Raw genomic sequence first — 21,840 nt, 5'->3', positions numbered from 1 at the left:
GGGCTGGGCGGGGCTGGGGGCTGGGCAGGGCAGAGGAGGGGGGGCTGGGCAGGGCTGGGGGGGTCGGGGGCTGGGTGGGGCAGAGGAGGGGGAGATGGGGGCCAAGCCTTTGGGGGCAGCAGAGCTCCAGGGGAAGAGCGTGAGAGCGAGGGGTCAGATCCCATCGCCCTTCCAGTCCCCTGGGGCCGAGCAGGGCCAGGGAAGTTCCCTGCTGTATCAGTTCATTTCGCCTGTGACAGCGACACGGCCTCAGAGCCATCGGCTGTCTCGGGGTGAGGGATGGGGGCTGCCTAGTGACACTGTCACAGTTTGCTTGTCAGGACTCCCTGTGCAGAGCCAGCCCACTGTGCCTCAGTTTCCCAGGTCACAGGCCTTGTGCGAAAACGAGTCCTTAATGTTTGTGTCCCCCTCAGGTGCCGTGGCGAGAACACCAGAGAGGCCCAGGAAGGGTTGTTAATCGTTCGGAGCAGCGCGGGGCTGGAGCGGTAGGTGGAAAATGCGACTTGAGGGGCTCTCCCAACACAAAGGGAAAGTCGCCTTGAACGAGGCAGGGCCGCTGGGGGAAATACAGTTTGTGAGGATGGAATCCAGGGTGAACACTGCAAACGCACTGGGGCACTGAATTCACCTTGTGCGCGTGCACCCACCCACACACACACACACACCCACACCCACACCCACACAGCCATCAGCCAAGTGTATTCTTATGTGGCTAGTTGCATCTCACAGCGCCCCAGGCTATCAGACATCACCCCTGTGCAGTACAGCAGGCTCTGGGCATCACCCCAGCAGCACCGAGGGCCTCTAGGGTAGGGTCAGTGCAACTGGGAACTCAGACTGTGATTGTGGAAAAAAACTTCAGAGGGGGAGCTGAGTTAGTATGTAACTGGAAAAACTTAAAAAACAACAGACAGTCTTGCAGCATCTTAGGGTATGTCTACACTAGCCCCCTAGCTCGAACTGGGGTGGTTAATGTAGGCAACCGGAGTTGCAAATGAAGCCCGGGATTTGAATTTCCCGGACTTCATTTGCATCTTGCCGGGCGCCGCCATTTTTAAATGTCCGCTAGTTCGGACTCCGTGCCCGCGGCTACACACGGCATGAACTAGGTAGTTCAGAATAGGCTTCCTATTCCAGATATCTGTACACCTCATTCCACGAGGAGTAACGGTAGTTCGAATTAGAAAGCCTAATCCGAACTACCTACTCTGTGCCGCGTGTAGCCGCGGGCACGGAGTCCGCACTAACGGGGATTTAAAAATGGTGGCGCCTGGCAAAATGCAAATGAAGCCCGGGATATTTAAATCCCGGGCTTCATTTGCAACTTCGGTTGCCTACATTACCACCCTAGTTCGAACTAGAGGGTTAGTTTAGACATACCCTGACATACCCCTGCTGCCTCCAGTTCTCACCCAGCATTGCGCATGTCAGTTCTATTAACACATCTCCCCTACCTCCCGTGTCCTGATCTCTGTCCGGAGAGCTGGGGGGCCCCTTCTCCTTGGGCAGAGTTTGTGCCATCAGGATGTTGCTGTGGAGACATGTCTGCAGGAGCACTCGGTGCCCAGCAGCCTTATCAATGAGTGCTCTGCCAGCCCAGCCCTGTGCTCGCTATCCCCAGACACCCCCTCTATCTATCTATCCCCAGACACCCCCTCTATCTATCTATCTATCTATCTATCTATCTATCTATCTATCTATCTATCTATCTATCTAGGGCAGGACTGTATCTACATGTTTGTGCAGCACCTGGTACACCTGGTGTCCCAGTCTGGAGCAGCTCTGGGCAGCACATGGCACAGCGGGTCCCTGGTCTCTGGCTGTTGCCCAAGGACGTTTCTTTTTCTCCAGGCTAGGGCAGCGCTGACGCGCAGCCAGCACCAGGGAGCAGTGGCTCCAGCCTGGGCCTGTCGCTGGAGAGCGGCGTGTAGAAAACATGCTCTAGGAGGAGCCCAGTCTCGTTCCCAGAGACCAGGCTGGAAATTGGCGCCTGCCTTGCGACTCTCCCTGCCCTATCGCCTGTGACGGCCCCGCCATGCTGCTGCCCCGAGAGGTCCCTTACCCTTCCCAGCAGCTGCCTCCCCCTGGCCCTGCAGCCGTCTCTTGCCCCAGCTGTGGGAGGATGTTAGTCCTCTGGGGGCATCCTCAGAGCAGCCGAAAGGGGCTGGGCCCACAGTGGTGCCACTCAAGCTCTGGGGAGGTCTGTGGCTGGGGGGGGGGCACATGTCAGGCCTCCCCAGGTGATGCCCCCTGTGCTCAGTCACACAGCTCTAGCCCAGACCAAGCCACTAAAGTTTATGCCACCGTCCTGCTGAGAGCTCGGCAGAGACGCCCAGGAGGTAACATTGATGCTTCGGGGAAGTGCAGGCTGGGAAGGGTGGGTGGGCACCGCGGGTGGGGTCCCACATGCCCAGCGGGGGATACAGGGATCTAGGGGGAAACGCCCACAAAGACAAACAAGCTCTTCTGTGGCTAATGCGTCTGGTCGTGCTCCGCTCTCATGCAGACAAGGTGGGGAATGTGCAACTGGAACAGAACACACTGGGGCCTTCTATTTCCAATCCTGGTTTATTCAGTGAATTTGCCAAAGCTCCAGAGAGACTGCAGCCAGCAGTGAGGTACTGGGACATACGCACACCCATGTGCTGGCGATACAGCATCCCCTTTGCATTGCCACCACACCATGGAGAGGCCTCGGAGAGGGGGCAGCTTACATTCAGATCTTCATTTGCAGGCATCAAGTGCTGTGTGGCCCATGCAGCAGGGCATCAAGAGATCAGTTTCACCAGCAGGATCGCAGTAAGGAGAGGCAGGGAGAGGGCAAACGAGAATTTCCCCAGAGCCGGGCTAGCTCCACAGATGTGGTCATTTGTATCAGGGGTGGTTGTAGAACACATGGGAATGGTGTTTGCTCCAGGGCTGGTGGTCGTGGTTGTATCTGGAAAGCAAGGGTCAGGTGTAGTGGGGGTGGTTATATGACGTATGCAGGGCTTGGTGGTGATGGTGGTTGTTCTGGGGGTGGTGCTAGCTGTAGGGACAGAGGTGCTGTTGGTATCTTTGGGGATGCCATGGGTGCTGGTACCAGCAGAGAAAGGGGTGGTGGTGGTATCAACAGAGATGGTGGTGCTAGTAGTTGTATCAGGAAGGCAGGGGTCAGGTATAGTGGGGGTGGTTATATCAGGGATGCAGGGGTTGGTGGTGATGGTGGTTGTTCTGAGGGTGGTGGTATCAGCAGGGACAGGGGTGGTAGTGTTAGCAGCGATGGTGGTGGTAATAACAGAGACGGTGGCAGTGGTGGTATCACCAGGGACGGCGGTGGTGGTGGTATCACCAGGGATGGTGGTAGTAGTGGTATCAACAGGAACAGGGGTAGTGGTGGTATCAACAGGAACAGAGGTAGTGGTGGTATCAACAGGAACAGAGGTAGTGGTGGTATCAAGAGGGACGGTGGTAGTGGTGGTATCAACAGGGACGGCGGTGGTGGTGGTATCAAGTGGGACAGCGGTGGTGGTGCTATCACCAGGGATGGTGGTAGTGGTGGTATCAAGAGGGGCAGGGGTAGAGGTGGTATCAAGAGGAACAGGGGTGGTGGTATCAACAGGGACAGTGGTAGTGGTGGTATCAACAGGGACGGCAGTGGTGGTGGTATCAACAGGGACAGCGGTGGTGGTGGTATCAAGAGGGACGGTGGTAGTGGTGGTATCAAGAGGGGCAGGGGTGCTGGTGGTATCAAGAGGGGTAGGGGTGGTGGTGGTATCAAGAGGAACAGGGGTAGTGGTGGTATCAAGAGGGGTAGGGGTGGTGGTGGTATCAAGAGGGGTAGGGGTAGTGGTGGTATCAAGAGGAACAGGGGTAGTGGTGGTATCAAGAGGGGTAGGGGTGGTGGTGGTATCAATAGGAACAGGGGTGGTGGTGGTATCAAGAGGGGCAGGGGTAGTGGTGGTATCAAGAGGGATAGGGGTAGTGGTGGTATCAAGAGGGATAGGGGTAGTGGTGGTATCAAGAGGAACAGGGGTAGTGGTGGTATCAAGAGGGGTAGGGGTGGTGGTGGTATCAAGAGGGGTAGGGGTAGTGGTGGTATCAGGAGGAACAGGGGTGGTGGTGGTATCAAGAGGGGTAGGGGTGGTGGTGGTATCAAGAGGGGTAGGGGTAGTGGTGGTATCAGGAGGAACAGGGGTGGTGGTGGTATCAAGAGGGGTAGGGGTGGTGGTGGTATCAATAGGAACAGGGGTGGTGGTGGTATCAAGAGGGGCAGGGGTAGTGGTGGTATCAAGAGGGATAGGGGTAGTGGTGGTATCAAGAGGAACAGGGGTAGTGGTGGTATCAAGAGGCGTAGGGGTAGTGGTGGTATCAAGAGGCGTAGGGGTAGTGGTGGTATCAAGAGGCGTAGGGGTGGTGGTGGTATCAAGAGGGGTAGGGGTAGTGGTGGTATCAAGAGGGGTAGGGGTGGTGGTGGTATCAAGAGGGGTAGGGGTAGTGGTGGTATCAAGAGGGGCAGGGGTAGTGGTGGTATCAAGAGGCGTAGGGGTGGTGGTGGTATCAAGAGGGGTAGGGGTAGTGGTGGTATCAAGAGGGGCAGGGGTAGTGGTGGTATCAAGAGGGATAGGGGTAGTGGTGGTATCAAGAGGAACAGGGGTGGTGGTGGTATCAAGAGGCGTAGGGGTAGTGGTGGTATCAAGAGGGGTAGGGGTGGTGGTGGTATCAAGAGGGGTAGGGGTAGTGGTGGTATCAAGAGGCGTAGGGGTGGTGGTGGTATCAAGAGGGGTAGGGGTAGTGGTGGTATCAAGAGGGGTAGGGGTGGTGGTGGTATCAAGAGGAACAGGGGTAGTGGTGGTATCAAGAGGGGTAGGGGTGGTGGTGGTATCAATAGGAACAGGGGTGGTGGTGATGGTGGTGGTAATAGGGACGGCGGTGGTGGTAGCAGGACGGGTGCCGGGGGCGGTGGAAGCAGGACGGGTGCCGGGGGTGGTGATAGCAGGACGGGTGCCGGGGGTGGTGATAGCAGGACGGGTGCCTGGGGTGGTGGTAGCAGGACGGGTGCCGGGGGTGGTGATAGCAGGACGGGTGCCGGGGGCGGTGGAAGCAGCAGTGGCGCTGGGCGTGCCTCCTTGGCGGTTGCCAATTGGAATCGGGCTGCTGAGGGTTATTCTCTCTCCAGGAGCAGACGACCCCGCCAGGAATGTGAGGGTGTAGCCTGTTGCCGCCAGGGTGGTTCCAGGTTTAATCTCCTGCGCAGATGCCGACGCGCAGCCCTTTGCAGCAAACGGTGAGGAAGATGAACCTGTTGGAAAAATTCAGCCTGTTCTTAGGGGCGAGTAGCTCCAGGTCCTTCTCTGACCCCTCCTCTCTGTCCCTACCGGCCGGCGGTTCCCCTTCTGCCTCCACTTCCCATCTGCCTGGGGGTCTCCCTGCTCCAACTGCACCAGGCCATGGCAGGGCAGGCGCCTGGCGCTCTTTTGCCTCCCCCGCGACCCTTTTTGCAGCCCCACACAGGAATCTGGAGCTGGGGTTGGAAACGGAGCTGTGGTCGGGGCGGCCTTCCCCGGCGCGGCGCCACCGGGGAACTCGCCGGCTCCCCGTCCCCGGCAGCCCCCTGCTCGGTTCAGTTATTTTATAAACATCCCAGAGCGCCAGGAGCCTTGGGCCACACTGAACAGGAGCTGCCTCAGAGCAGCTTAGCTCCACAATGAACACAAAGGCAGTGGGGTTTAGTGGTTACAGCAGTTTGAAGCGGGAGGAGCCAGCGCTCCGGGGCCCTCTCCCCAGCTCTGCGTCCCTGACATCACAACTCTTCCCGTGGCAAGTACTTCACTGTCACAAACCCAGGAGTAGGGCAGCATCCCTGCGGGGGGGAGCTGGGGTGGGAGGGGAACGTCCCAATTCCTCTCACCTTTCCTCTGTCTAAAACCCCTCTGGCAGCCCCACCCGCCCAGGGCTCTGCACAGACTCCGGGTCCCACCAGCTCTCAGGGATCTCTTCGGGCGGGACATTCCCAGGCACCCCCCGCCCTGCGACCAGCTGGCAAAATTTACCTTGGTTCAGATCTCCAGTGTAATCCAGGCAATAGGTCTCCTGCCCTGTGCAGGGGGTGATTACACTGTTGCAGGCAGTGGAGCCCAGAGCAAAACAGGTTGGGCACTGCAGCCCGTTCGGGGTGGTGTCCGGGGTCACTGAGAACAAAGACAGAGAGACGGTTACCGGGTGGGTGAAACCTCATCCCAGCTGGGGGCTGGGCCCTGCCTCGCCGAGCATGTGCAGACCCCTCCCTGCAGCCGGGGGCATTTCTCCGTCTGTCTGGGACACAACAGTCGGCGACGGCCGCACTGGCTCAGTTCTGGATCCCAGCGAGTGTGAAGGGGGAGCCGATAGGGGCCAGGAAGTTTAGATTTGAACCTGTCCCGGCGGCGGCTCCCTCCTTCGCATGCAGCCCCACCGATCTCACTGAAAATGGGCCCTGGCTGTTCTACTCCCCCCACCTTGGAGACCTGACAGCTACACTGTCTCAGTGGTGATAGAAGTGACATTTGAGGAAATGGAGTTTGGGGCAATAACGGGGAGAAACAGGAACAAATAGAATTGTGCCGGGGCTTGTCCACACGAACAATCCGACTGTAGCAAGGGAGATGGGGTGTCAATCCGCCCTATGCCAGTCCGATGGCTTAGCTGTCAATGTGCACCCAGTTGACACATGGGAGCCATTTATTACAGTTCTCTAAGCTAATGCCTTTCCAAAGCGCTCCTCCAGCCAACCCATGTACATAAGTAGGGGCACACTGAGAGCTAGTCACACCCTCTAATTGTTCGTGTGGCCATGCCCCGAAATAGGGACAATACAAACAGACCCACAACGTACCTTGAGGTGCGGCCGAGTTGCACAAATCTGTGTTGCATTGTAGGACGTTGATCCTCACGTACTGGCCGTTCCCCACGGTGAAAGAGAAGGGGACTTTCATGTGACTGTTGTAGCCGCTGAGACATTGCTTGGAGAAGAACGTCTGCGTTCTTCCATCTTTGTGCAATAGAGAAAAGCAAAACACAAAATGTGAGGCTGGGAGGGACCCATTACTAGCACCTGGGGGTCAAACCAGGCCCCTGAAGTCAATGGGAGCTTTGCAACTGACCAGCGGGTCCAGGCCTCCAGACTGCCTGGCCTGCCCGTTGATGCGTCAGAGACTGGAACAGTGCCGGAATCAACCCAGCACTGCGCCCAGTTGGAGTGTGCTGTGCCAGGGCTCCAGGAGGGGCGGTGTTGGGGTGGCTCTGGTGCCGAGGGAGGGGACAGAGGCAGGGTAAGATGTGCCTGAGGTGAAGGCAAAGTCACCTACCCAGGGAAATTTCTTCTGCCACGGAGAGGCAGCCGCCCGTTGCCTGGTCGTCTTGGCAGGTCCCTGTAGCCACATCACAGGCCTCCGTTGAGCCGAAGCCCACGTTGCATGTCAGGGTCCCCGCTGGAGGAAGAAGAGCGAGTGTTTCCTTCTCACTGAGGTAACAGTGTCAGCTCGGACACGTCCCTGAGCCCGAGTCTCCCCCTGCTCCAAACAAGCCGAGGGGTTAAGGAGCCCAATTGCCTCCAGGACCATCCACAACTCCACAATTTCAATGACAGGCCTGCTGCCGTACCCGGGCTAGAGATCATGAGCATCTGGACTGTTTGTTTGAAGGACCGTGTCCTGTGGCCGGGAGTTGGAAGCTGCGAGTTTCTTAATGAGGACTTGAAATCTAGAACCCTCTGTTCATTAGTCAAACCTTAGTCAGGGGGCGGGGCTATCAAGAAGACCAGGGCTTTACAAAGCCCATTACTAAGAGACCAGGGAGCTTTGCAGAACAGGGGCAGCTCACAGGGAGTTTGGTGAGGGAGCTTCGAAGGGGAGTGGGAAGGGGGTGAAGTACACTTGCCATTCTTTAAAACTTTGAAACTAAACTGAAACCAAAACTACCTGATTTAAATAAAATCCCCGTCAATAACCGAATTCTCTGTCGGAAGGGACGGGGGCAGAAGTGCAGCAGCGGAGGGGGGGCTGTCCTCTTTATTGCACGCCATGTAGCATGTGTGATTACCTGCCCTGTGGGCGGGTGGCGTACGTGTGCATTCAGTGCAAGGAGCCCTCAGAGACACATACGGGCTTTGGAGGCCAGGGTGGCTGAACTGGAGGAGCTAAAGAAGCCCGAGAGGTACGCAGATGAGGTTTTCCAGGATGCTGTAGAACTGGCCCACCTCTGGTCAGACAACCTCTGTGCTGTTAAGGAGGGTGAAAGGCTCAGGGAAGGAGAACAGTCAGCTGGAGCAGAGGGAAACGATCCCATTGTTGGGACCCTCCTTCCAGAGGATGTTGGAGGATCCTCTCGCGCTGAGGATACATCTCCGGGGGAGGGAACTCCACTTTTTAGGAAACAGCAGGTGTCAGTAATGGGGGATTCAATCATTAAAAACATAGCTAGCTGGGTTTGTGGTGACTGGAAGAACCGTAAGGTGACTTGGCTGCGTGGTGCAAAGGTTGAGGATCTCTCGAGGAATCTAGATAGGCTTATGCGTAGTACTGGGGAGGAGCCGGTGCTTGTGGTGACATAGGGAAGGGTAGGAGAGAGGTTCTGGAGGCCAAATTAAGGTCTTCAGAAAGAGACTGAAATCCAGGACCTCTATGGTAGCATTCTCTGAAATGTTTGCAGTTCCATGCAGAGGGCTGGGTAGGCAGGCAGAGCTGCAGAGTCTCAATGCGCGGATGACACGATGGTGTAGTGAGAAGGGTTTAGATTTATTTGGAATCGGGCAAACTTTTGGGATAGGGGGAGTCTGTATCGAAAGGAAGGGTTCCACCTAAACTGAAATGGAACCAAACTGCTGGCACTTAACATTAAAAGGGTTGTAGAGTAGTTTTTAAACTAAGGACTGGGGAAAAGCCAATGGGTATGAAGGAGCACATGGATTGGACGGAGACATCTCTTAGAGGATGGTCTATTAATAGAGATGCTCTGTGTTCTAGTCGGGGGAAGAGGATGGAAGTTTGGGTCAGATCAAATGAGACACAATCAAATGAATAAGAGTCTAACACATCAGGAAATGGCAGACAGATAAACAGTGACAAATTATTAAAGTGCTTATACACAAATGCTAGAAGTCCAAATAATAAAATGGGTGAACTAGAGTGCCTGGTTTTAAAGGAGGATATTGATATAATAGGCATCACAGAAACTTCGTAGAATGAGGACAATCAACAGTTATACCAGGGTGCAAAATCTATCGGAAGGACAAAAAAGGTCGTGCTGGTGGGGGAGTGGCACTATATCTGAAAGAAAATGAAGAATCAAATGAAGTCAAAATCTTAAATGAGCTGTAATGTTCCATAGAATCTCTATGGATAGTAATTCCGTGCTCCAATAATAAGAATATAGCAGTGGGGATATATTATCGAACACCTGATCAGGACAGTGATAGTGACTATGAATGGCAAGGGAGATTAGAGAGGCTACCAAAATAAAAAACTCAGTAATAGTGGGGGATTTCTAATATTAACTGGGTACACATCACCTCAGGACAGGATGCAGAGATAAAATTTCTTGATACCTTAAAAGACTGCTTCTTGGAGCAGCTGGTTCTGGAACCCACAACGGGAGAAGCTATTCTTGAGTTAGTCCTAAGTGGAACACAGGACCTGGTTCAAGAGGTAAATATAACTGGACTGCTTGGAAATAGCGACCATAATGTAATAAAATTTAACATCCCTGTGGTGGGAAAAACACCTCAGCAGCCCAACACTGTGGCATTTAACTTCAAAAAGGGGAACTACCCAACAATGAGGATGTTAGTTAAACAGAAATTAAAAGGTGCAGTGACAAAAGTAAAATCTCTGCTAGCTGCATGGACACTTTTCAAAGACACCATAATAGAGGCCCAACTTCAATGTATATACAAACATATAAAAAACGAGTAAGAGAATCAAAGAAGTGCCACCGTGGCTTAACAACCAGGTGAAAAAAAGTAAAGAGAGATAAAAAGATATCGTCAAATCCTAGTGAGGAAAATAGGACCATAAATTTTGTCAAATTAAGTGTAAAAATATAGTAAGAAAAGCCAAAAAGGAGTTTGAAGAGCAGCTAGCCAAAAACTCAAAAAATAATAGCCAAATGTTTTTTAAGTCCATCAGAAGCAAGAAACTGGCTAAACAACCAGAGCGGCCTTAGGACAGCTGAGATGCTAAAGTTTGCAGATGATACCAAACTATTCAAAATAGTTAAGACCAAAGCAGACTGTGAAGAACTTCAAAAAGTTCTCACTGAATTAAGTGACTGGGCAACAAAATGTCAAATGAAATTTAATGTTGATAAATGCAAAGTAATGGACATTGGAAAAAATAAATGAAACTAAATCTACAATATTATGGGGACTAATTTAGCTACAACAGCTTAAGAGAGAGATCTTGGAGTCATTGTGGATATTTCTCTGAAAACATCCACTCCCTGTGCAGCGATGATCAAAAACGCAAACAGAATGTTAAGAATCATTAAAAAAGGGATAGGGAATAAAATAGAAAATATTTTAGTGCCTCTATATAAATCCATGGTATGCCCACATCTGGAATACTGTATACAGATGTTGGTTGCCTCATCTCACAAAAGATATACTGGCATTGGAAAAGCTTCATAGAAGGGCAACAAACATGATGAGGGTTTTGGAATGGGTACCATATGAAGAGAGATTAGAAAGACTTGGACTTTTCAGCTCAGAAAAGAGGAGATTAAGGGGTGATAAAATAGAGGTCTGTCAAATATTCATTGATGTGGAAAAAGCGAATCAGAAAAAGTTATTTACTTGTTCCTACAATATAAGAATTAGGGGTCACCAAATGAAATGAATAGGTAGCAGGTTTAAAACAAACAAAAGGAAGTTTTTCTTCACTCCTCACACAGTCAACCTGTGGAACTCCTTGCCAGAGGATGTGGTGAAGGCTAGAACTTTAACAGGGTTCAAACAACAGCTAGATAGATTCCTGGAGGTTAGGCCCATCAATGGCTATTTGCCAGGATGGGTAGGAATGGTGTCCCTTGCTTTTGTTTCTCTGGAAGTGGGGGACAGGGGAGAGATTCCGTGAGGATTCCCTATTGTGATCCCTCCCTCTGGTGCATGTGCTATTGGCTTCTGTCAGTAGACAGGATATTGCACTGTATGGACCATTGGTCTGACCCAATATGGCCATTCTTATGTTCTTACGGTCTCAAGTTACATAGGGGAGGTCTAGGTTGGATATTAGGAAAAGCTATTTCCCTAGGCGGGTGGGAAGCCCTGGGCTGGGTTCCCTAGGGAGGGGGTAGAATCTCCATCCCTAGAGTTTTTTAAGTCTCGGCTTGACAAAGCCCTGGCTGGATTGATTGAGTTGGGGCTGGTCCTGCTTTGGGCAGGTGGCTGGACTTGACGACCTCCTGAGGTCTTTGCCAGCCATAGGATTCTGTGATTCTATGTAACTGGCTCTGTGGCCATGAGGAAGTGACTATTCCCCCCGTTTGGCACTGCTGAGGCCACGTCTGGTGTGTTGTGTCCAGTGTGGGGCCCCCCATTACAGGAAGGGGGAGGACATACTGGAAAGTGGCCTGCGGAGGGCAAAGAAGCAATTGGGGGTGGAGCACGTGACCTATTCTCCCTCCACGTCAGGGGCATCTGTGCCCCCAATTCACTCCTCCAGCAGTGTTCCTGTGTCCCCTGGGATTGGCCGATCGAAGTGTGTATGGATGAGTCCAAGGGGGCATGTTCCCCTCGCTCAGGATGTGAGCTCCTCGAGGGGGGAAACCCCCTTCCACTGGGGCAGGTGGCATCTGCACTACGGGCTCTGCCAGCCCCGCTCCAGCGCCGTGGTCACGCCGCTACCGCAGCCGTTGTGTCAACAGTCCGCTGTATCCCCAGAGCTAGTCCCAGCGCTTTGCACGTGCGGGAGGGGCCCTGGTCAGGGAGGGGCGCGAGGGATCGAAGTCCAGGAGGGTTAAGTGGCTTCAGCTGCGGACGACTCACCTTGGGCACTGGCTGTCGCTAGGAGAGCAGGGAGGAGGCAGAGCAGCGAGGAAACCCCCATGGTGCTGGGAGGAGCCCGGGGCTGGGCTGGGAGCTGAATGGAGCCTTCTCACGGCTGGCGCAGTAAGCTCTGCCGGAGGGGAGCTGGCGAGAGTCACGACAGAAAGGAGGCTGGGAAGGGAATCACAGCCGAGAATCAGGAGGGTCACACCAGGCAACACAATTGTGCCAGAATTGATTGTTTGGTTCTCTCCCCATTCTAAAGCATTTGGACAAAAAAATATTCTGGGTTGACCCAATTATTGACCATACTGAAAAGCCAAAGTATATGGGTTTGGCGCATTTCCAAGCATTTAAGGTCATTGAACATTGATTTAAATCTAAATGTTGCAGTCAGCATTGGAAAGAAAAACCACCTGGATGTGAAAAAACCTCATAATTCTGCAAGTGTCCCCATTTCATTATTTTCAAGTTTTTTTCTAGGAATTTTTTTCACTCATTTTCACAATGTTTCGGTCACTCAAACCTGCATTTTTCAACAGAGTAAAGTTTGTTCCCCGCTGTACAATGCCTCAGACATTCCCAGAGATAACAGAATGGGAGTTCTCTGATACAGCCCTGTGTGGGACTGTATTTTAATCCTACTCCCACTCTCTCTTGCGCTGTGCCTGCATTTTTATTTCACTCCCACCTGCAAAGATCTTAGATCTCGCTAATCCTGCAAGAGAGACATATTCCCTCAAGCTACATTTAAAAAACTACTTAGGTTACTATATTACACAAATGAACAGAATCCAACACAATTTTTACCACTAAAAATATGGAACAAAATTTGTTTAAACCATGTAAAAAGTTATTTCATTGCTGTTATAATGGACTTCCAAGCTGTTTCTATCCCCTCCTTAAATTCGAGTATTTAAACCTTTCTTTAGGAAAACACTTGCTCTCTCTCGCTGACATTTCTGACAAGCTGCTGTCATGTGCTTTGCCCCGTGGCCCCACAGTCTCTTCTTGCCCACCCAGCCACCCCACAGCAAAGCACCTTTTCCCGCTCCCATGACTGCAGAAGCGAGGCCGGTGGAACCAGCAGGATTCTAGTCCGGCTGCTGGGCTCTGCCCTGGGCCGGTTTTCCCCTTCCCCATCCGCATTGGCTCCAGATCTGAGATATCCCTTCTGAGACGGGGCGACCGGCACTGCCCACCCCAGGGCCAGAGCATCCTGCCGGTCCGGACAGGGCACCACAGTATTTTCCATGTAGTTCTCCTTCCCCTCTGGCAGCCGAACGTCCTTCTTGGCTTTTCTCTTCTGCAGCAGCGCGGCGAGCCAAGGTGAGCACGGCTCCTCCTCCAGGGACACTCGGGTCCCTTCCCTGGTTTCCCTCGGTTGAGTTAGAACCTGCTGAGTCTTGGAGCTCTTCAAACTCACCATCCCCCACCGCGCATTACTTTGCATTTATCCAAACTGATCTGCCATCCCGTTGCCCACGAGCCTGCCTCGACCAGGTCTCTCTGGAGTTCCCGACTCACCTTGGTGTCTCTCACCTCTGCCGATTTCATCCCCACACCTGAGAGCCACCTCCTCTCAGCCCCTAAATACCCAGGCAGCGGCCCTGCCCCTCCAGAGGTGTCACTGGCTCAGCCCTTGTTTCAGATCCGCCGTGGGCATCCCGCCAGCTGTTTGCCAGAAACCCAGAATGGCTCATTCGAAGGACCAAGAGGTAATTACCACCGCCCTGCCTGTGAGCAAAGACAGGGATCGGAGAGGGTGAGGTGCACAGCCAGGGCCCAGTGAGTCAATTGGGAAGGGAGGGATGCCAGATGTATCCCACTGCAAATTGTGGATCCAGGCACATGGCTCAGGACTGGGGAATCTAGCCAGGTCGACCAGTGCAGTTGAGAACAAAACAGAAGGGAGAGATGCAAGAGAGGAGGGGAGGGGAGGGGATGTGACGGGCTGGGTCACAGAGACCCCCTCAAAACTGTCACCTGATGGGCTGAAAACACCGGAGCCTGCTGAACTGCTATCCCAGTATCCTGTGTTGCTGAGTCAGGCCCACCGGCCTCCTCCAGCCCTGGCACAGCACTGGGGTCCCAGCCCACTGCAGAGTGACACAGGCACTCCACACGGCTCGGCTTGGGGAAGGCTCCATGAAAGGGACTCGTCCCAGATCTCAGGGGCACAGCCCAATGGGACCAGAACCCCAAATCAATCCGTCTTTCCCTGTTTAAAGTTCACACAGAGCAAGCCCATAACATGCTCCCCCCTTTATCACTGAAGCAGAGACGTGCCCAGCTCTCGTCCCCCCAGGGAACAATTATTTACGCAGGGTTTGTTCAGAAACACAAGGAATTTCATTGAGTATTAAACTTTAAAGTATTAAGATTTGCAGTGAAGTGGCTGCAAGTGGCAGACGGATCAAAGTCGGTCACTAAGCAAAACAAAACAAAACTGGCCAGTTGCTCCTGATACTCTCAGACACCTGCTCCCTGCACTTTTGTACCCGGACAGTCGTTCTCATCACTTGGGACGCCTCCCACCTCGGGCCTGATCCTTCCCCTGTTCAGTCTGATGTTTCCTGCAGGCAGCTTGGGTGCTAATCTGGGGTCTCTGGGTGTCTGGAGGCCGCCCCCATTGGCCAATTTCCCGCCTCGAGAGAGATTTTGCCCCAGGCGGGATCCCCTTGTGCTCAGCTCAAGCTTTGTCCCATTTCCAGGGGAACATCCAAGCCCCACAAGGGGCTTTGGCAGCAGGTGCCTGGCCCCATGTCCTGGCAGGACCCAGCCCAGTCCAGGCTCACGGGAAGCGAGACTATGCACAGAGCAGTGTCTCCAGATCCCGGCCGCTGTCTCCCTTCTGTAGCGCTACTGGCCCTGCTTTGCAGGGCTAGGTCGGTAAATCCCGTGTATTTTTCACATCTCTAACTCCCACCAGGACGGCTACAGGCATCCAGACAGAACAGGCACATTCGGCCGCCTGTAACTTTGAAATGACGTGGTACTTTAGATATTTTGCAGAAAGAATCTTTCAGTTCTTCACACTCAGAAGCCTATTTTCATTAAACTCGGGGGAGGTGGCCTCAGAGAATCATAGAATCGTAGAGCTGGAGGTCATCAAGTCCAGCCCCCTGCACAAGGCAGGACCAATCCCAACTAAATCAACCCGGCCGGGGCTTTGTCAAGCCGAGACTTAAAAATCTCTATTGATGGAGACTCCACTACTTCCCTAGGGAACCCATCCCAGTGCTTCACCACCCTCCTAGGGAAAGAGTTTTTCCTAATATCCAACCTGGACCTCTCCCACCGCAACTTGAGCCCATTGCTCCTTGTTCTGTCATCTGTCACTACTGAGAACAGCCTCTCTCCAGCCTCTTTGGAACCCCCTTCAGGAAGTTGAAGGCTGCTCTCAAATCCCCCCTCACTCTCGGGCCTCCCGCCCGAGCTCACTGCTAGACTGTTGGACAGTGTTCAATGCGGAGCCCGCGTGCCTGAAATGTTTGTTAGTCTCTGCTTACACACCCAGCCAGGGTCATTATCCGTGTGATCCATGCACAGGCGTGATTACGGAGTTCTAGCTCTGTCGCCCGGCACCTGGAAACGTTTTGGGTGCAGCATTACCCAAGAATGCAGACAGCAAAGTCTTAAAGTGTATGGTTCCTGGCATTTAGCCACCGATGCCATGAAACTTTGTGCCTCAGTTTCCCCTGCCACACAGCATTATGCTTCTCACTGCCTGTGATGCGCTTGCTGCTATGCCCACATCTAAGCCTCTTCTAGCTTACGGGACGCTCTTGTCCCTGCCCCTCACGTGTGCAGACGCTTTCCCCAAACCTCATGGGTCTCCCACAGTGTCCTGGGGTTTCCCATCGGGTCAGTTTCTTCGGTGGGACCCGTGTGTGTTGTGGAAAGAGGCACAAGGTTGCCAGCGAGTTTGTGGCAGGGCGGCAGTTCCCAGGACGGCTGCCGTACCCCACTTCTGGGTCAGCCATGTGGCTTTCCAGTGTTTATTGCCCCGGCCAGGCCCTTTCTGTTCCGTGCATGCAGGTAGCGAGGGGTTCCCTTTCCGCCAGGGAAGGTTTCCGGGTCACGTCTGTCTCGTGGCTGGGGGGAGGGAAGGGTTGGCCATGGAGCTGCACCGGGACCCCTGCCGACCCCCAGGGCTGCACCCACACAAAGGACTGACCCAGGCCCCGACAGATTCTCTGGGCTCCTTGCTCCCCGGTTGGGATATTGTCAGCCCCTCCCCCGGCGATATATTGGCCTGCTCACAGACATGGGCAACCTCGGTACGAGCATCATCCCCCGTCTCCGGCGGGCAGCGGGAGCTTTGACATGCGCAGCAGGAACAGTGTCCGGCCTGGGTGTGTGCTGGACCGGCAGATCCCCTCTGATCCCTGCCCCAAAGATTCAGCTGTGGGGATGCTTCCCTCAGGGAGATCAGACCCACAAGTCCCCTTAAACCTGGACAAGGAGAGAGGTGCCTGGGAGTACACACTCAGCCCCCCCCCCTGCAATCAATGGGGAGACACCCCTGCACTGTCCCCTCTTGGCCCCCTGCCCCTGGCCAGCTCCCAGCCGCGACAGACCCTGCCCTGGGAAGCCAGGTCCCCTTCCCCTTCGAACTGGGCCGGCCTCCAGCTACCAAGCCCCTGGGGTCCTCATTCCCCACAGCGGCTTCTTGGGCCCCAAGTTCCCCCTGAAGGCCCCCGTCTGAGACACACGTCTCTGTGCAGGCTGGGGCAGGATCTATCTCCTGGACAGCCTCACTAGAGATGTCCAAAGACAGGAGCTGGCTACCTCCACCCCACCCATTGAGGCAAATTGTGTGACCTGGCCAAACCCAGTGTGGGACACGGCCGCTGCCTGGGGAGAAGTATTTCCATGAGTTACCTGCTGCAGGTTCCACTCAGCCCTGGGGATTTGCTCCCCCTGCTCAGTGGGGCCCGGTGACAGCCCGTCTGGGCTCCTCTGGCTGTGCATGGGTCTCAGGGCCGGGAATAAGGCGGTGAACTGGGGGAGGAGAAGGCCCGGCCTCCCACCCACCCTCTTTCCCAGGGTACCGCGGGGCCTTTGCCTCCCACCCAAGTGACACCCTCTGCCTGTGATTTACCCCAGCCGGGGGCGGGATTGTTGAAACAGATCAGGGCAGGCAACAAGAGCTTCTCCTCCTTCCCGCAGTTTGTCCCACAAACACTGTTTCACATCACCATTAACCTCAGTGAGGAGCTCACCAACCCCCTGGTATCTCCCTTCCAGGCCGGCCCGGCCTTTCCCTCTGACTCACTTATCTAGCAGATCTGCCAGCTGGTTCACTTAAGCCACTTTGCTCAGCCCAGCCCTTTGCTTCTGGTTTCTAGATGTTGCCCTGGAGATTTCCGGTGACATCTGAGACTGTTAACACCAAATCCTTAAATTGACCATCGGCACCTAAAAAGAATGGCTCAGGTTTAGGAATCTCCCTGGCCTAATCCAAACTAGCTAGTCGGTGCCGCGTGTAGCCGCGCGGCACGGGGTCCGAACTAGCCGGCATTTAAAAATGGCGCCGGCCGGCTTCATGCAAATGAAGCCCAGGAAATTCAAATCCCAGGCTTCATTTGCAACTCCGGTTGCCTACATTAACCACCCTAGTTCGAACTAGGGGGGTAGTGTAGACATACCCACAGGCAGCAGGGGAAGACGTCCCTGGCCCAGTGACAGACCTGGCGTTTCAGGAAGCGTGACAGCTATTTATGGGAGGGGAAAGGAGGGGAAGAGCAGCCTGTGTGCTTCCTGAGACCTGGGATCCCCAGGTACTGGCTGAGATTTCCCTGCTCCCTCCCCCTGGCCAAACCCCACCACCAGCACCCTGCCCCAGTACCTTGCCCTAGCACCCTGTCCCCTGCCACCTGCCCCAGCACCCTGTCCCCTGCCCCCACCAGCAGAGTTGGGGCCACATTAGTGAGGCTTGGGGGTTTTCGGAGGGGTTGTTTTTTGCATCTCACTTGTGTGGCCCCGATTGACTTTTCTGTGAGTCAGTGACCCCGACTCAGAACAGGTTCCCCGCCCCTCTCAGAAATAAAGACAACGCCGAAACACATTGTGTTTGACATAATATTTTATTTAAAAATGAAGCCTGGCCAACAAGCCCCCAATTGGGGCCAAACCCCCATCTGGCTGCAGCATCATAATGCTCCAAACCTGAGCCTAGCATAACTGGAACCCCCGGTCCTAAGCCTCTCCCATCCCCAAACTCCTGCACCCCACATCCCCAGTCCCCTTCCACAACACTCCTGCACCATCCACACACTGCAAATCTGTGTCCTGAGCCCATCATACTCCCAACCTCCCTGCCCTAAGCCCCTCATGCACCCCAGCCCAAACTCCTGCACCCTCACAGCCACAAGCCTGCGGCTTGCTCAACCCCCCAACCCTCCACCTGACCCCAACACTCTCCAGCCTGGCGCCCCGTCCCTGGGACGGCATACCGATACCTATTTTCCCCCGGCACGGCTGGATTTTTTTTTCTCAACAACTTTCCACCCCAGTATGTGGCTCTTCAAACTCTGTCCACCGCTATTTTGGCTCTTCTACTCTAACGAGTTGGCCACCCCTGCTCTAGGACTCTCTGTAGCCCCACCAGACAAAGGCCAGATGTAGGGGGAGGGAGTGGCTGAAATCAGGATTCCTGGGTCCTCTCCTTGGCTCTGAGAAGGAGGGAGGGAGGCCTAGTGGTTAGACCAGGGTGGGGCTGAAACCCAAGGTGCCTGGGTTCTCTCACTCCTCCCAGGGCAGCGGGCCCAGCATGAGGCTGTGCCCGTCGAGCCGCTGGAGCCACTGCCAGCCTGGCTGGAGACAGTATCAGGCTCACCCCTGCCCAGGGCACTGAAACTGGGCCAGGGCACGAGGCTCCATGGGCAGCCCTGGCTCACAGGAGCCCTCCCTCTGTGTGGAAGAGCCCAGGGCTGTTCCAGCTGTAACTCAGGCTGGGCTCAGGATGCTGGGGTTCCATCCCTGGCTCTGGGACGGGAGTGGGGGATAGTGGTTAGAGCAGGGGGTGGGGGGTGGGAGCCAGGACTCCTGGGCTCCATCTCCTGCTCAGGGAGGGGAGTGGGTGTGACGGGTTCGGTCATAGAAGTGCCTGGAGACTGTCAGTTGATGGGCTGAAATACCCCCAAGCCCACCTACCAGTGCTTTGGGGTGTCCCACCACCCTGCCCTGCTGCGTGAGACCCTCCGGTCTCCTCTAGGCTCGGCACAGGGGCGCGGGCACAGCCCACTGCAGAGCAACCCAGACACGGGATGGCTCAGTCTCAGGGACGTGACACAGCCCCAGGCGCACGGCCCCCTTGGGACCAGAGACCATCTTCCGCTGCATCAGAGCAAGCTCAGAACACGTCCCCCCCTTGATCAATGAAAGGGAGAGGCCCAGCACTCCCCTGCCTGCGATAACAATTATTGACCCTGGGGTTAGCACCACACACGTGATTTTATTAAGTCTAGGAAGCTGGCTGGAAGTGGTTGCAGGTGGCAGCAGACAGAACAAAGTAAGTGACTCAGCCAAACAAAACCTAACACACGCGAAACGCAGGAGAAGACCTTGTTCCAGGTGATCATCTCTCTCCATCGCCCTTATTTCATTCCTCGCAGGCCAGAAATGGGTCCAGGCCTTCCTCTCCGCCCCTCTCATTCCAGCCTTTGGTCCTCCCGTGTTTTCAAGCGTCCTCTTGGGGTGGGGAGGCAGGGCTGTGGACCAGCTGGAGACGATCACTGTTTACTCCCCGGCTGTACGTACAGTTGCCCTAGGGCAGGAATTCTTTGTTCAGTTCCTCACCCCAGTGGAAAAGTGCCAAATTCCAGATGGATTCCAGCGTCAGGTGACATGGACATGTCTTTGTAGCTCCTCAGCCAGGGGACGGTTCTCCCCTCCCCCCGGCTGTCTCCTGCGAATGGTCAGTGAGCTCTGGGTTTGGTCTCTTCACTATTGCTCCTGATGGGCTGGCAATAGGCTTTTCCCACCATGGGCCGGGTACATCTCCCCCTTTGCTGTCTGCCATGGCGCCTCCCCAGAGCTGGCTGCATGGACGGGGCACTAAACAGAGTGGCATGAAGCGCCCTGGACTATGTTGGGTCTGGGCCCAGCTCTTCCCTGTCAGCTCAGAGTCCCGGGTGACCAGCCCTGGGCGCTGGCACCTGGCCCCGGAAGCACCGGCCTGTGGCATTCACCCCCCCTTCTGTGCCTGCACCTGCGCCCTCCCCCGCCAGCTCCGGCCTGAGGCTCTGGCACGTGCAGCCAGGTGGGACCTTCCCCAGCCCTTGGAGCCCAGGAGCCAGGCTGGGCCAGGCCACATGGCCAGGACTCCACCCCCTGCCAATTTACACCAGTGACCCCTGACCCCGGTGCCTGCTTTTCTTCCCCTCCCCGCTCAGACCCACTGCCTTCACTCTGCCAGTTCTGCCCCCCCCCGGCCCCCTCCTCACCTACTAACCCCCCCCCCTCGGCACCCTAGCCAGACTCACACAGCCTCCAGCATGAGGCCAGAGGTGGGATAGGCCTGCTGGAGAGGAGCAGCGGGGGACGGGGCATCAGATGTTCAGACCCGGGGCTGCCCCCTGCTTCTCAGAGCCATTGGGGGTCCGATCTCCAGCAGTCCCTGCAGGCCACGGAGAGCGGCTGCCCCCTTTAGCCCCACTGGCCCCTTCTCACTCCAGATGCAGCAGGGCTTTTCCATCCTCCCTTTGGGATGGGGGGTCACTGCATCCCGGCCAGCCTGGGGATACCCCCCCCCCCCCCGAGTGCTGCATCGTTCCCCAGAGCAGCTGTCACACTTCTGTACCCTGGAGAGCCACGTATAGTAAAAGGGAAACTGAGGCACACATGGCCCTCACTCCCCGCAACTGGTGCCCCCCGAAGAAGGTGCCTTGGGAGGCTTGGCCAGTGGCAGGAGAAGTCGATGGCAGGGCCAGAGGCCATGGTCGGTGGCTGGTTGCCCTGTGGAGCTGGTTAACCCTTTGTTGGGCAGTGCCCGGCCCTGGCTGCTGTCAGCCCCTGATCGCCCCATGGGCCGATGTTTGGGAAAGGGAGACAGGCCAGCACAGGAGCCCCCTCGTCCCTGGGCACCGGCTGAGCCAGGGCACCGGTGCAGCTTCAGCTGGAGCACTGGTGTCACACAGGGCCTGCCTTCTCCCCCAGCTCCTCCCCGCCCCGCCCTACGGCCTGGGCCAGGATTTCAGTGCCAAGCCCTGCCCCCCAGCACCCTCCAACCCAGCAGGAACGAGGCAGGGCCCGCCCAGCACAGGAAACACCCGCAGTAATTTATTCTGCGAGCCGGATTCTCAGGGCAGCGGTGGGGGAGGGGTTGGCTCCCCCCTCCAAGCAAGGGCTAGTTATGGGGGGGGCGGTCCCCACTGGAGCAGAGGCTCATGGGAAAGCCGTGGGGAAGCCAGCCCCTTCCCCGTGGATGTGCGCTGTGTGGGGGGACTGGCGGGGGGAGGGGGGGCTCCGTGGCGGGTCTCAATCCACCTCCTCGATGGTGGGTCCGGAGGAGCCGCCCCCTGCCCCGCCGGCCCCAGGGAACCCCCCAGGCATCCCCCCGGGCATCCCGCCGCCGGCGCCCTGGTACAGCTTGGTGATGATGGGGTTGCAGAGGTTCTGCAGCTCCTTCTGCTGGTGCTCGTATTCCTCCGTCTGGGGGGGTGTGTGAAGGGGAGTTAACCCCTTGCACGCCAGCCCCAGTGCACCCCCTGCCTCCCATGTGGCATCCACCCAGGCTCCACAGAGAGTGCCCAGCCCCACCCATTGCTCCCCAGGGCCCCTCAATGTGGGGAGCCTCCCTCCACCAAGGTTGGGGTGTGGGGAAGACCACGGGG

The 21,840-nt window shown here is 55.6% G+C and overlaps 2 protein-coding genes across 2 annotated transcripts in view; both read right to left on the bottom strand.

Moving 5' to 3' along the window:
* Nucleotides 1-20,406, bottom strand: part of LOC106733060 (uncharacterized) — a 48,474-nt gene extending 28,068 nt beyond the window's left edge. The window contains exons 1-2 of the mRNA XM_075908210.1: nt 11,999-20,406; nt 7,326-7,448 (exon numbers count right to left, since the gene is read on the bottom strand). Coding sequence (XP_075764325.1) covers nt 7,326-7,448; nt 11,999-12,059 — 184 coding nt within the window. The 5' untranslated portion in view covers nt 12,060-20,406. The remainder of the gene's footprint in view (nt 1-7,325; nt 7,449-11,998) is intronic.
* On the bottom strand, nt 1,401-6,953 carry LOC142818232 (uncharacterized). The gene is made up of 4 exons (XM_075907479.1): nt 6,854-6,953; nt 6,033-6,170; nt 4,875-5,281; nt 1,401-3,602 (listed from the first exon to the last, which is right to left on the bottom strand). The coding sequence occupies exons 1-4, from the start codon at nt 6,951-6,953 to the stop codon at nt 2,769-2,771; spliced, it is 1,479 nt and encodes a 492-aa protein (XP_075763594.1). The 3' UTR covers nt 1,401-2,768.
* Nucleotides 20,407-21,840: the final 1,434 nt, after the last annotated feature.

The sequence above is a fragment of the Pelodiscus sinensis genome, chromosome 24, assembly GCF_049634645.1.
Source record: "Pelodiscus sinensis isolate JC-2024 chromosome 24, ASM4963464v1, whole genome shotgun sequence".
Lineage (NCBI taxonomy): Eukaryota > Metazoa > Chordata > Testudines > Trionychidae > Pelodiscus > Pelodiscus sinensis.
This window is presented reverse-complemented; position numbering and strand designations above follow the sequence as displayed.

Bases quoted from the DNA above. Each gene is read 5' to 3' on its own strand.
- LOC142818232 (XM_075907479.1), bottom strand. From the start codon at position 6,953: ATGAAAGTCCCCTTCTCTTTCACCGTGGGGAACGGCCAGTACGTGAGG. The intron at 6,171-6,853 runs GTACGTTGTGGG...CTTTGTTCTCAG, and splicing joins CAACTCGGCCGCACCTCAAG to TGACCCCGGACACCACCCCG. The intron at 3,603-4,874 runs GTTCCTATTGAT...ACTACCACTGTC, and splicing joins CCACCATCACCACCACCCCT to CCTGTTGATACCACCACCCC.